The sequence below is a fragment of the Coenobita brevimanus genome, chromosome 76 (genome assembly GCF_032717465.1).
Source record: "Coenobita brevimanus isolate Jiangsu-jjx chromosome 76, ASM3271746v2, whole genome shotgun sequence".
In the NCBI taxonomy this organism is placed as follows: domain Eukaryota; kingdom Metazoa; phylum Arthropoda; class Malacostraca; order Decapoda; family Coenobitidae; genus Coenobita; species Coenobita brevimanus.
In genome coordinates, this window is record NC_137029.1 from 32,044,466 (window position 1) to 32,059,465 (window position 15,000).

At 43.1% G+C, this 15,000-nt stretch overlaps 1 protein-coding gene across 1 annotated transcript in view; it reads right to left on the reverse strand.

The window, feature by feature from the left end:
* Nucleotides 1–8,381: 8,381 nt before the first annotated feature.
* Nucleotides 8,382–15,000, reverse strand: part of LOC145408219 (uncharacterized) — a 73,985-nt gene continuing 67,366 nt past the window's right edge. Inside the window, exons 7-9 of the mRNA XM_080278975.1 lie at nt 9,646–9,749; nt 9,210–9,340; nt 8,382–8,440 (exon numbers count right to left, since the gene is read on the reverse strand). Coding sequence (XP_080135101.1) covers nt 8,382–8,440; nt 9,210–9,340; nt 9,646–9,749 — 294 coding nt within the window. The remainder of the gene's footprint in view (nt 8,441–9,209; nt 9,341–9,645; nt 9,750–15,000) is intronic.

A 15,000-nucleotide genomic window follows, 5' to 3' on the forward strand; every position in this document is an offset into this window, starting at 1 on the left:
CACAGCGTTATAGTATTTAGGTAGGGGTGATCTGACTAGTAACCAAAGAGATTCAATCCTACCCCATAACCAAGATTCAATTTAGGTTGTGAGAAGCCTAGTTTCCTCAGAAAAAATAAAAAATAAAAAAAAATAAAAAAAGTCCCATGGAGGTAGCAAGAATTTACACAAAAATTCGTCATCGTAGTGAAAGGGTATTTTTTTTTCCCTAATAGGCCTCACTTTCCACCTGTACTAAAAAAAAATCCTGAATAATTAAAAACTCATTAGTCTACCTTTCAGCCTATGAACATTTATGACGTGAAAATGGATAGTGTCATTTATCAACCCATAGTGTCATTTATCTACCCATTTATCTACCCAGTGTCATTTATATACTCTGTCATTTATCTATCCGTAGTGTTATTTGTCTACCCACAGTGTCATTTATCTACCAGTGTCATTTATCTACACATTGTAATTTATCTACCCATAGTGTCATTTATCCAGTGTCATTTATCTACCTAGTGTCATTTATCTACCCACTGTGTCATTTATCTACCCACAGTGTCATTTATCCAGTGTCATTTATCTACCTAGTGTCATTTATCTACCCATAGTGTCATTTATCTACCCATAGTGTCATTTATCTACCCATAGTGTCATTTATCTACCCATTTATCATGCTAATTCGCTCCCACTGTTTGAACCCCATTATACACCAAACAAATAAATGCCTTGGTTGTTTAGTGGGTTTAGGCGATCAGAGTAAAATACATGTAAATAATATGCATAGGAGATACAGGCAATACATATACCAGAATTTATGTAGATAGACACAACACAGATAGATAGATAGATACGTAGATAGACAGAGAGAGAGAGAGAGAGAGAGAGAGAGGAGGGGGGGTAAAAGAAAAACCTCTATGTCCACATTTCCATAATATATTCCTTTGGTCGTCTCTATATCAGGACCAGGGCCGTTCAGAATTAAGAAATAGCTTGGGGGAATGGCAGAGCGAGAGGGAGAGGGAGAGGAGGAAGGGGCAGGAGAGCGAGAGTGGGAGGGAAGAGGAGGAAGAAGCAGGAGAGGGAGAGGATGAGAGAGGAAGTAGCAGGAAAGGGCAGAGGGTGAAAGTGAGAGGGGTGGCGAGTGGGAGAGGGGTGGCGAGTGGGAGAGGGATAGCGAGAGGGAGAGGAAGAGGAGGAGGGAGAGAAAGGAGGAAGAAGCAGGAACGGGAAGAGGGGAGGAGGGAGAGGGAAGGAGTAAGGAGTAGGAAGATTTCAGGAAATGGGAAGGAGTAAGGAGTAGGAAGATTTCAGGAAATGGGAAGGAAGGATGTAATGGAAAAGGAGAGGAGGAGGAAAGGAAGGAAGAGAAAGGGGAAGAAGGAGGCAGGAGTGATGAAGTCAGGAGGAAGAAGGGCTGAGGGGGAGAGGATGGATGGGGGAGAGAGGTGGGGGGGGAGCGGAAAGGATGAAAAAGAGGAAGGGAGGAGGGAGGAAAAAGTTAAGAGGAAGGAAAGGAGGAAGGGAGGAGTAGAAGGGAGACGTTATGAGTGGGGAGCAAGGGTGGAAGGAACGAAAGAAGAGGTAGAGAGCAAGGAAGGAGGGGAAAGGAGGAGGAAAAGGGAGGAAGGAGAAGAGAGGTATGGGGGGTAGAGAAAGCAGGAAAGAAAGTACAGGCTAACAAAGGGGTAGGCCTATGTGATGCTGGAAAGAACTAGAGATCGAAAAAAATGAGAGAGGGAAGAGAAAGGGACAGGGAAGAAGGAATATGCAAGGAAATATTAATGGAAATATTACTGCAAAAAAATAGCTACATAAATGGGGACGAATCAAATTAAAAATAATAGGTAGAAAAATAGGGAGGAATGTAATTTGATCGGAAAATAGCTTGAAAAATAGGCTGGAATCATATAAATGGAAAAAATAAGTAGACAAATTGGAAGGAATCATACACTGGAAGGGAAAAATAGCTAGAAAATAGGAAGGAATCAACTTGAAGGAAAAATAGCCAGAAAATAGGGAGGAATCTAATTTGCAGGGAAAATATCTGGAAGAATAGGCAGGAATCATAACTAATAGAGAAATAGGTAGAAAAATAGGGAGGAATGAAACTGGATGGGAAAAAAGCTTGAAATTAGGGAGGAATCTAATTTGAAGGGAAAATAGCTGGAACAATAACGAGTCATTTAACGTAAAATAGGTAGAAAAATAGGTAGAAAAATAGGAAGGAATGTAATTGGATGGGAAAAATAGCTAGAAAATAGGGAGGAATCCTATTACCGACCATACCCGCTTCGACCAGCTGGCTTAAGTCGCCCCTGACCAAACCGGAACGCATTAACAAGTATTACAATTTCCAAACAGGGGGGGTTGATGCTGTTTCTCTGGCCAGCTTACCTAAAGGGCTTTGAAATTCATACTAAAGCTACAATACTATCTCAAAAGGGCAATTCTATAACTTTTTTTTATTTTCTATTAAAGTACTGATGGTCTAACGCCAGCTTCATTCAGTGTTTGAGAGGTGGTGTTGGAAGTTTGTTTATACAGTACATCCCCCTACTATGTGCCTACAGCAGAGGACGTCGCGTACTAGGAATTCGCGTACTGTGAATACGTAAAAAAATTACATATGCGCGGCACCCCACTTCATGGGCAACCCTTGAGATGCCTTCCAGACCTAAGTATTGTACTATACAGGGAAACTAAGACATATTACCTAAGATAAAGTAAACCAACAAGATTATGGCTTTACTAGGTAAATCAACAAGGATATGGCTTAACTAAACCAACAATAATATGGCTGCTCAACTTTACCCATCATCGCTTCTTTGGGGGGGAGGGGCAATGTCGCGTACTTGGGGTAATCCCCGGATTTGGGTCACTCTTCGCTGCCTGTCTCGCTTACAACGAGTCCAATTCGTGTACTAATAAAAAATACATTAAAATAAAAAAATAGGTCCTCGCGTACAAGGGGGATCGAGTACTCGGAACTTGCGTACTGTGGGGATGTACTGTATTTGCGAGAGAGAGAGAGAGAGAGAGAGCAAATTTCCATCCTTTTGCAGCATATATCACATAGTTAAGTAGTAGAGTAAGACAATATTACAGTCCTGCATCCCTTCCATAACACTTCTTCGTGACTAACACCAAATTCCAGCGTCATCTCGGTATACTAGATGAAAAGAAATTTATGCCAAGTCAAAGTGAACAGAGTATAGAAGAGACCCTGTTTTAGAAAGGAAAAAAAAGCTGTCTTTATTTCTAGTTCATCCATTAAACAACTAATATGATTCAGTTCTTAGTAGTATCTTTTATAAGCCTAGTGGGAGGGAAGACTCACCTATCATTTTCCCCCAAAAGATCAATATTATCCCCCCACAAAGATCGATAAAATTTTTCCCCACTAAGATCAATATTTTCCCCAATAAAGATAAATATAATTCCTCATAAAGGTCAATATCATTATCGCCATAAAGATCAATACAATTTTTCCCCATAAAGATCAATACAATTTTTCCCAACAGAGATCAACATCATTTTCCCCCATAAAGTTCAAAGGAAATCCCTGGGCATTGGTAAGTCTCATGAGGCAGGAATATCAGGTCATAAATATCCCAGAATTACGCTAATGTTTACGTAAATGTCGCGGTAAACGGATATTTATTGGTGGCATCTCTGTGGTAGGCCTGAGTGTGGTGGGAATACAGAGTGCGTGGTAGGAAGGATGGATGTGGTGGAATCTTGAGAGTATATGGGTGAGGTTTGAATCTAAGGTTTGGTGGCAATACAGATTGTGGTGGGGAAGATGTGGTTGGGATGTTGAGTGTATAAGATAGCTTGTGGTTAGTGTAGGGTTTGGTAGGAATGTAGGGTAGGGTATGGTGAGGTATGGTATCAGGGTAGGATGTGGTACGAAAGTAGGCAACAGTGTGCAAAAAAAAATTGGCAATAGCTTGAATGAAGGGTGTGGTGAGGGATAGAAATGTGGTAGGGAGGGTGGGTGTGGTAGTATGGATGGGTGTGGTAGTATGGATGGGTGTGGTAGTATGGATGGGTGTGGTAGGAAGGGAGGGTGTGGTAGGAAGGATGGGTGTGGTGGGAAAAATGGGTATGGTAGGAAAGGTGGGTATGATGGGAGACATGGGTGAAGCAGGAGGGGAGGGTGTGGTAGGAAGGATGGGTGTGGTAGGAAGGATGGGTGTGGTAGGAAGGATGGGTGTGGTAGGAAGGATGGGTGTGATGGGAGGGATGGGTGTGGTGGGAAGATAGTGTGGTAGGATGGTAGGCTGTGGCAGGGAACAATGTGGTGACTAGGTTGTGGTCAAAGAGTGGGCCTGAGTGAGGTAGAAAAACAGATTGTCGTAGTAGTGGGAGACAGGGAAGAGGGCTAAACTGTGGTAGAAAAGTAGTGTGTGGTACGAAAGTAAGCTAGACTGTGATAGTAATGTGTGGTAGGGAAGTAGGCTAGACTGTGGTAGTAATGTGTGGTAGGGAAGTGGGCTAGACAGTGGTATGTAAGGGGGAACTCTTGAGAAGGAAAGTCATTTGTATCCAACATAGGGCCATTTGTCACAGGAGGGAGATTCTCATTTTTCCAAGGATACAGCTACAAGATTTACAAGATTTACGATATAGTGGAATCATAACCAGAAAAATACAGAAAAGCTGTGTGTGATGAGCATACACCGTAATAGCTAGGTCTGTGATGATTATAAAAGGAAAGAGTCTAAGTTGCAGAAACACCAGCAGTTATGTGTGATGACTAAAAATGCACAGCTAGGGAAATACCAGTGTGTGATGAGTATACCGCGAAAGCTAGACTTGTGAATCATTATATCTACTTTCAGAAATACCAGCAGCTATGTGTGATGGCCCTGAACAGAATAACTACAAAACTGACCGTGAGAATCATAAAAAAATACAAAATTATTCCACTTTTACTCGTGCCTGCCCTAAAATTTCCATCCCCCCATCTTGAATGCTCAGCTGTGACAATACATTAACATTAGAATATGATCCTAGTCACTATGAAATGCTATGGGAAAGGCGTAGAAACTTAGCAGTGTTTGTTTTATACCAATGACATCCGTGAAATAAGTTACAAAAGGACGAAAATCTAGGCCAACTTTGGATGATAGAAGTATGGTTGTGTGACTAACAAATACAAGTTACAAAACAAATACTGCAGTTACAAAAATATCAATGCGTGATTACTATGCACAAGAATACACCGATGGCTTGCCGAATGGGTTTTAACATCTACCACGAAATTATCAGATTTATCCAATCTAGATTAGAGTTTGTCATCAGAGGTCACTGGAGATAAGGGGATGGAGTGGGGGAGAAGGGGTGATGAAGGGAAGGAGTGGATGGATAAAGGGAGGGGTTGGGGAAAGGGGGTGATGGAAAGAGGCAAGGAGGGAGGGAGGTGAGGAGAGGTAGGGATAGAAAGAGAAATGGGTGCTGGTAGAATTGAGGGGATGGAGTGTGAGGGGTGGCTGATGGTGGGAGGGAGGGAGGGAGAGGAGAAGGCAGGGGATGGAGGAAGAGAGTGGTTGAAGGGAGGAAGGGTAGTGCAAGAAAGGAAAGCAGGGAGGGTGAAAAAAGGAGGGGAGGGATGAAGGGATGGTGAGGGGGGAGTGATGAGAGAGGCAGTTACCAGGATAAAAGGGCAGAGTGAGAGGAGGGTATAAAATGTGTATCTCGTTAGGTGTTTTAAGGTACAACCCCAGTCAAGGCAATAAAGAAGTTAATAAAGCAAGGGCGACGGAATATGAAAGCTGTAGGAAGGGAGGTTAGGGCCGGGGATCGGGTTAGAGTGAGATTAAGGTATTAACCCTTCTCGATAGTAGCTTCATTTATTCCAGCTAACACCAAACGATTTTATTCAGCTGTGTGTGTGTGTGTGTGTGTGTGTGTGTGTGTGTGTGTGTGCTCGCGCGCGCGTTTTGTGACAGTCTAATGTCTCCAGTAACCTTGTATAAACTATATAAACAAGATACAGGGTACGGTTAATAACTCACTCAACTCACTCACTCTCTCTCTCTCTCTCTCTCTCTCTCTCTCTCTCGTTTCACTCAAAATGGCGTGTTCTGTGTTCAATATCGCAATACCACTAGGAGGCAAAGATAGCACGGTGTCGAAGCTCTGGGCTGTTCGAAGTGCCTGAGGACGCTTCTTAACATCTCCTCCTATGGGATTCATTTTCCCAACTACACTTTATCACTCTCGTATCCCACAATTTGCATCAACATCTTATAAAAGGATGAGGTGTGATGTGCAAAATAAATCGCCCAGGGAAAGAGTGTCACGAAATCTTCATTGCCTTGTTTGAATCAGTATCGAAATTGGTGGTTGGTGAGACATGTCCCCTCCTGTCCCCGCCAATTAGAGCTCAGAGACTAAGTGATCGACCAACAATGCACACTCCCTCCTCCCTCTCACTCTAGGTAAATAGATTTATTTCTCATCTGACAGAACTAGACCAATCCCTGAACTTCACAAGGTGCACTCTCTCTCCTCCCCCCAAATGAAGGTATTCTAACTTTAATCGTTTTTGTTTTCATCTGACAGAACTGGATCACTCTCTCAACTTAATCCTAAGTCATGTTTTGTGTCAGTTGTGAAGTGAGTCTCCTTGGTTCCTAGTCAAATCAACCCTACAATCTGACAGCACTTGGCCCTCAACTGAGCTGAATGGGGTTGTCAGGTCTAAGTAAATGTGCTGAATATATACGGTTCACTTTAGCTATTCTTTCTTTTGCAGCTAATTTCACGCAGCTCAAACGGAAAATGAGAGAAGACAACGGCTCTACATCCTTTCCAAAGCACTTCTTCGTGACAAGTATCATCTAAGGTAACAATCTAGTGACATTAAGCTTAGTCTATCTCGAAGCGATTGATCAGCTTAGGAGTGACTTTTCGAGACAGAAGAGTTAGATACAGCATTAAATAACACCCTGAACGCCAGAAATTTATAGAAAGTAAAAATAATAGCCTAGTGGCATCCTTAATTTTAAAAAAAAATGAATAAAATAAAGTCACCGAACTCAGTTAATGTCCCTTGTGAATAATATTTGTATAATGGTTGCTATTACGAGATGAATAATATTTAAAGCACCTTTGTTTATTATGGGTTTTGCAAATATGGAATGAATATCTGCTTAACTACCGACCACTCGTATCAGTTTAATATGGTATGTATTTTTATACTGTTTAGAGAGCTTTAAAATACCACTTACGAATCATGAGTGAATTTTACACTTGGAGAAAAAAAAAAGTTTATAATTGTTAGTCATTAATCCCTTTAATTTGATGAGGTTACGGCGATATTCATTTTATTGTTAATCTCAGGTGATTTTACTCAGCTAGGGAGGAGTTCTCGATTTCGAGGGGGTTAGATGCTGTTAAATTTATTCTTGCTACCTCCAGACGATTTTAACCAGTTCAAGATAGACTTTACGAACTAGAGGGGTTACCTCATTCTAAAATTACGTCATCGGATTGAAGGGATTACACTCAGACTGTGTGTGTGTGTGTGTGTGTGTGTGTGTGTGTGTGTGGAAATTCATCGTAAACTAACCCTACTGTAAATGTACCGTGTAATGAAGACTCAAGCTGTACAAAAGTGTGTGTGTGTGTTTGTGTGTGTGCGCGTGCGTGTTGCAATTCGTTGTACACTAACCTTAAATGTACTGTGTAATGAAGACTCAAGCTGTATAAGTGTGTGTGTGTGTGTGTGTGTGGGTGTGTGTGTGGGTGTGGGTGTGGGTGTGGGTGTGGGTGTGGGTGTGGGTGTGTGTGTGTGTGTGTGTTGCAATTCGTTGTAAACTAACCATAAATGTACTGTGTAATGAAGACAAGCTGTTTAAGTGTGTGTGTGTGTGTGTGTGTGTGTTGCAATTCGTTGTAAACTAACCATAAATGTACTGTGTAATGAAGACAAGCTGTATAAGTGTGTGTGTGTGTGTGTGTGTGTGTGTGTGTGTGTGTTTCCTTAAAAAATAAACCAATAATAATGCTAAATGAAAAAATAATTGCTTAACGTCGTCATTATAGGTAATATTCAGTAATAATCTTTTAGCTAATGGATTGTAAATCTGTTTGCTATCTACGACCAATTTTGTAACGCAGTATTAAGTAATGTATAGCTGTACGCAAATTTAGTACCCTGAACATAACGTACAACAGGTGAATGTACAGATGAACATCCTAGAGGGAAATTGCTCAACCCTGAATTACTGTACAGGGCAAACCAGAATCCATTGACAAATATGTTATGATTTCATTTACCTTAACGATGTACGCCTCGTAGCACGCCTCGTCCCTTCCTAAATCCTGTGTGCACTTTTGGAACTCGTGAGCTGTGTGCGTATCGTAGCGGATGTGCGGGTTCACAAGACACAGTAATTCTCCTCATTCGTTGCGTTCATCTTCTCGTCTGGTTTTATATCTGCGAAAGAAGACACAAGATTAGTTTGAGCTCTTCCATCCTCGTCCTTCTTGCACAAACACATCTTACTTGCGACGGAAATGATGGCGAGTTTGTGCGTGAATCACAGTCCGGGCTTGCGACAATCCCTCGCACCGGCAGTCTGCACCACGGTAGTTGGGCAGTTCACGTAACAATCATCACCTCTATCGTAAAAGTGCGTCAATTAGTCATCTAAAAAGTTAATTAAGTACCCAATATCAACATCAACACATCTATTAAACGCTGGTCTGGGTGGGTTGGTAAAGGAAAGGCTCAGAATCTCAGCGCTACTTTCGCTAGCCCTAAATATACTGTGTAATGAAGAATCAAGGTGTATACGCGCGCGTGCGTGCGTGCGTGCGTGCGTGTGTGTGTGTGTGTGTGTGTGTGTGTGTGTGTGTGTGTAATGCATGATAAACTACATATCCTAATAAACGCTAAAAAATATCTAAACACATTGTTGAACTAGGTCGTTCCTTGTAATTATTATAATGACTGTATAATATATATCTACATGTATCTACGACCAATTTTGTAACTCATTAAGCTTGGTAATGTACAATTGTAGCCAAATTTAGTACTCTGAAAATCATGTACAACAGATGAATGTACAGATGAACATCCTAGAGGGAAATTGCTCGACCCTGAACTATTGTACAGGGCAAACGAGAATCCATTAATGACAAGTAAAATATAAAGAATAAGTTATGATTTCATTTACCTTAACGATATACGCCTTGTACCGCACCTCGTCCCTTCCTGAATCCTGTGTGCACTTTTGGAACTCGTGGGCTGTGTGCGTATCGTAGCGGATGTGCGGGTTCACAAGACGACACTAATTCTCCTTCGTTGCGTTCATCTTCTCTTCTGGACTTATATCTGAAAAATAAGACAAGATTACTTTCAGCTCTTCTGTCCTCGTCCTTCCTGCACAAACTCATCTTACGACGGAAATAATGGCGAGTTTGTGCGTGAATCACCGTCCCGACTCGCGACAACCTCCCGAGCAGGCAGTCTGCACCACGGTAGTTAGGCAGTTCACGTAACAATCACCACCTCTACCGTAAAAGAGCGTCCATTAGTCATCTAAAAAGTCAATTAAATACCCAATATCAACTTCAACACTTCAATTAAACGCTGGTCTTTTGGATTGCTGAAGTAAGGGCTCGGAATTTCGGCGCTACCTTCGCGTCCTCTCGTCCACACGGCCGGCATGCACCACCTGGTCAAACAGGTAACCAGAGTCCATTATCCTCACTTGTATCGTCAGTATAAGTCCAAACGTCATCTACAAATGTTAATTTAATAGTTTATGTTACCTTTAGAACTGTGGATAAACGCTGCCCCCGCAGAGACCGGGAATAACGCGCTTCGAATGCCACAGCACATCAGCGCAACCTCCCTTGAGTTCGCCGGGACGCCCTCTGAGCCGGGCATCCTGGCCACCTGGCAGAAAAGACGAAATACCAACCCTACGTGTAAAGTAGAAAATAGAAAAACATAACCGTTGTTTTTATTTACCCTGTCCATTAGTTGAGAGTAATGTAACTAGGGAAGAACTGTATAATAAGATATTGCAAGGCATGGAAAGTACAGTGAAAACATACCACATGAACAATGTAAAATGTTTCTTCGGTTGGCAAACCTGACAGGATGCAAGGCTACCAACTGCGATGCCCAGGTGAAATGCGAATATATAATTAAATATCACTTCAGTTTAAAGTTATTCAAGGTATAAACTATATCCTGCAACTAGAAACATACATGAAGCCGTAAAGACATAGAAATTTGCATACATCGACGATTTTGAAATTTATGAAACAATGTGGTGGTAAGGCAATGTTGGCAATGTTTAAAGCCCACGGAGGTGCAATGTGGCTTGTTTACAAAACTTTAAAGACCAAATTAAAGCTTGATTTAAATTTCTCACGACCTGGACGCCTCTAGTATTTAACTTCAGCTGACGATAGACGATATAATGAAGCTGAGAGTAGGTTTAAGAGTCTGGAAGTGTTAATTCCGTCGCCATTAGGTCTGTGACGATCTGAGCAACTCTTGCATATTACTCCAGCTAACATTTGATGATTATATTGAACTGAAAGTGAGCCATAAGAGGCTAAGAATGTTATATGCACTTCAGGTTAAGGGCAGTCTCGCTTTATTGCTGGAAAATCATACAAGTCAAAGGAAATTAGACAAAATCCTCAGTGGGGCATCAGATGAGACGACATTGGGGGGTCACGTGACTAGTTCCCTCCCCGTAACTTGGACCAGATATTCGTCCTTCTGTAGCTTATTTCACGGAATTCAGTGGCGTAAAAATGCAATGCTATGGCTCTGCATCCATTCCATAGCACTTTCTCGTGACTGGCATCATAGTCTGGTGTTAATCTCTTGTAACACACTTAGGATTCAAGATTCTGAGATGGCAATTTTAGGCGAAGACAGAAGAAAAAAGAGCACTAACACCTGGGCTTCTAGAACTCTCTCTCTCTCTCTCTCTGCTGAATACAATCGTCTCGTTAACCAGGGGAAAAAAAAGAAAACAGTTCTAGCCATGAGAGGGTTAATGGTGACAGTATAAACGCACTCAAGCTCCTATGGCTCACTCAAGCTCCTATGGCTCACTCAGGCTCCTATGGCTAACTCTCAGGCTCCAGTTGCTCACTCTCACCTGAACTAAAGCGTCTGGCATTAGCTTGAATAGATAGAGTTGTCCTGACACCATGAGGGTTAATGACAGGAATTCAGGCTCCTATGACCCACTCTTACCTGACTGAAATCGTTGCTGAATGAAAATGTAATGATGATGAGCAGAAGAGGAAAATGAGTGAACAGAAGAGGAAAATGAGTGAATAGCAGAGGAAAATGAGCGAATATGATGACTGGAAGAGAAATATGAATGAATGATTACTGAAAGAGGGAAATGACAGTGTGATGACTGGAAAAAGAAAGTGAACGAAGATGACTGAAAAAAGTAAGATGATGATTGGAAGAGGAACGTGAATGGTGGTGGTTGTAGGAGGAAAGTGAGTGGAGATGATGATACGAAAGGGGAGTGATGATGATGACAATGAGAAGAGCGAGTGATGGTGTTGACTGAAGGAGGAAAGTGAATGAGAAGGACATTTGGAAGAGGAAAGTGAGTGAAAATAATTGGAGGAAGAAAGAGGATACCGGGAGAGGAAAGTGAGGGAAGGTGATGGCTGTATGAGAAGAGTGAAGATGGTCAGAAGAGGAACGTGAATTATGAAAGAGAAGATGAGTGAAAGTGAGGAATGGATTTTGAAAAATTAATAGGAAGGTTAGACGTGAGTGAAGAAGAAGGGAAGACGAAAGGAAGCGAAAATGACGAATAGAAAGGGAAAGGGAGTGAACACGACAAATAGAAGAGTAGTAATAGTAGTATTCGTAGTAGCAGCAATAACAATAGTAGTAGTAGAAGTAGAAGTTGTAGTAGTAGTAGTAGTAGTAGCAGCAGTAGTTGTAGTTGTTGTAGTAGGAGTAGTAGTAGAAGCAATAGTAGTAGTAGTAGGAGTAGTAGTAGAAGTAATAGTAGTAGTAGTAGTAGTAGCAGCATCCCAAGCTCATATGAACCTGAACCCGGTGGACTACAGGATGAAGCTGTCCTCATCCTGCAATGTGAGAAACAGGGAGGAAATACCTTTTATATCAGTGCGTCCACGTGAAGGCACCTTTCTCCAGCATCACACACCCACACCCACACACCCACACACATGCACTCACACACACACACACACACATACATTTATAGCATTTACATACTAACAAGACTGCAGAGAAAAAAGCATATGCATTCTCTCTCTCTCTCTCTCTCTCTCTCTCTCTCTCCTAATTCGGAACACAGGTCTGGCTCTGATGTAAAGGAGGAAAGAGGAATATATTATGATAATGCAGGCAGAAAGAATTTGGAGAGGCAATATTGGGAGAGAGAGAGAGAGAGAGAGAGCGGGGGGGGGGATGGGAGGGAATGAGGGATGGAGAGACGGAATGAGAGAGAGGGACTGAGTACAAGGAGGGAAGGAGAGAGAGCAGGGGGAATGAAGGAATGGGGAATGGGGTGGGACTGACGGAGTGGGGATGGAGAGGGAATGAGGGAGGGGGGAATGAGGGAGAGAGGAATGAGGGAGAGGGGAATGAGAAGAATGAGGGAGGGAGGAATGAGAGAGAGGGGAAGTGAAGGAGTGGGGAAAGAAGGAGGAGGAATGAGGGTTAGAGGTAGGGAGGTTGGGAGAGGTGTGGAGAGGAGGAGGATGGAAAGGGAGAGGAGTGACTGGCATGTGGAAGGGTGGAGGGAAGGGAAGGGGGAGAAGGTTGCTGGATAGGGAGGGAGGGAGGGGACAGAGATGGAGGGAGGCGAGGGGCGGAGGGAGGGAGAGAAACGGTGGAGAGAAGGAGGGAGAGAGAAGTGGAGAGAGTGGAGGAGGAGGAGGAAGAGAGAAGTGGAGAGAGTCGAGGAGGAGGAGGAAGAGAGGGAGTCCATAACCCTCTATTCAGATTTTAAAGGTTCGAATCCCACTGTTTTAAGGATAATATTAATTCTTTCTAGACTGCTTTTCTCTCAGCATAAGTTCCGATTCTCTCTTGGTTAGCGATGAGAAAAATGTGGTTTCTTCATCTCCCTCCCTTGCCACCCTCTTCCTCTGCTCTCCCACCAACCCCCCCTCTCACTCCCTCACTACTCTCCCCCTCCCACCCCTGCCAACCCCCTTCCTCTCTCTGGCGCCATCCCCCCCTCTGTCTCTCCCCCTCCCCGCCAACCCCCCCTCTCCCTCCCCCACTACCCTCTCTCACTCTCTCACCATGTGCTCTCTCCCACCTCCGCTACTCACCCCCACCAACACCCTTTCTCTCTCACGTCCTTTTTTCCACCCCAGCTCTCCCTCCACCCTCTCTCTCTTCATCTCAGCCCTCACTCTCTCTCCTCCATCATCCCTCTTTTCCTCATTTCCTCTCATTCTCTCGTCCTCCCTCTCTTCATCCCAGCCCTCCCTCTCTCTCTCATCATCTCTTCTCTCCTTCCCTCTCTCCATCTCTTCACCCCAACCCTCCCTCTCTCCCCCAGCATCCTCTCTCTCTCTCCCTCTCTTCCATCCCAACCCTCCCTCCCCTAAAAGTACTACATGGTGTCTGAGGCATTTGATCCACACCTCTGTATTTCACTTCACTACCTGATGTTCTTGGCAGTTTGTTAAGTCATTTCCTGTCTAATACATTCACTATTCTATACTACATTCACTTTAACCTGGCGGGGATTTTTTCGTCCTTTTGCAGCTTATTTCCCGCTGCTTAGTGCCAGAAGACGACAACGCTACGACTCTGCATCCTCTCCATCATTCCTCGTCGTGAAGAGCATCATATTCATCAAAAAAATATCTTGTTATAGGCCAGCACTTAAGGGGGAGTGATGGCAGTTTTACCCCTTGTTAAATGGTGACAGAAAATCAGGTCTGAGTGGAAGAAAAACGTTAATATTATACAGTAGGATCGGTTAGGTGGGGATTGCTTAAAAATTACGTGGTATTTCCGAAGCCAGACGTCCATAGGCAAGAACAGGATGCACAAGTGACCATTACAACACATGGTCCCCCCAGCCTCAGCCTACAGTCCACTGGGTTTACATTCAGAATTTTACTACTGATACTACTACTACTACCATCATTGCCACCACCACCACCACCACATGACCCCGACCCCGGCTTGCACAGTTATTTAAACGTAAGTAAAAATATCACGTTCCACTGCAAACCCAAACTATCCACTCCCTGGCTGTGTAAATTAGTCTTTGCCAGGGAGCGGTGAGGCATGGGGTCCAGCCGCTTGCAGGGGACGACGGCAGCGTAAGCAACTTTGACCGTAACTTGGCGAAAGGAGTAAATCAGGGCTTGCCTCGTGTGTGTGTGTGTGTGTGTGTGTGTGTGTGTGTGTGTGTGTGTGTGTGTAGTGGTTGCCATGGAGACGGCTTATGTTTTCATAGCTCTCAGACAGCTTAATCCTATCTACGCCAGAATATCACTTACATAATTTATTCTCATTACCAGTAGAGCAGACGAGAGTTAATTAGCTGTGGGAAATTATCACGAGTATGAAGGGTTAGAAGATAAATCAGTTACTACAGAATTTATATTTTTTAGATATTTCAGTCCCTACAGTGAGAGAATTAGTGGGTGTAATAATAATAATCATCATCATCATCATTATTATTATCTTCCTCGGTGTCGTCGTCGTAATCATCTTCATCATCATCATCATCGTCATCGTCATTGTTATTGTCGCTATCATCGTCACGGTCGCCATCAGTATCGTCTTCATCATCAACTTCATCATCATCATCCATCCAGCCCTGTTATATATTACTTCAGATCAGTGAAGGAGAAGTACATTTCCATTTCTAACATTTCCACTTCCCTCTTAGACTCTCCATCATCTCCTAACCCCTTTACGTCTGTCTTCTATCCTCTCCACTCATCTCCCAGTTCCTTCAGATTTCCCTGCTCCCTCTTCTGTCTTCTCTTTTA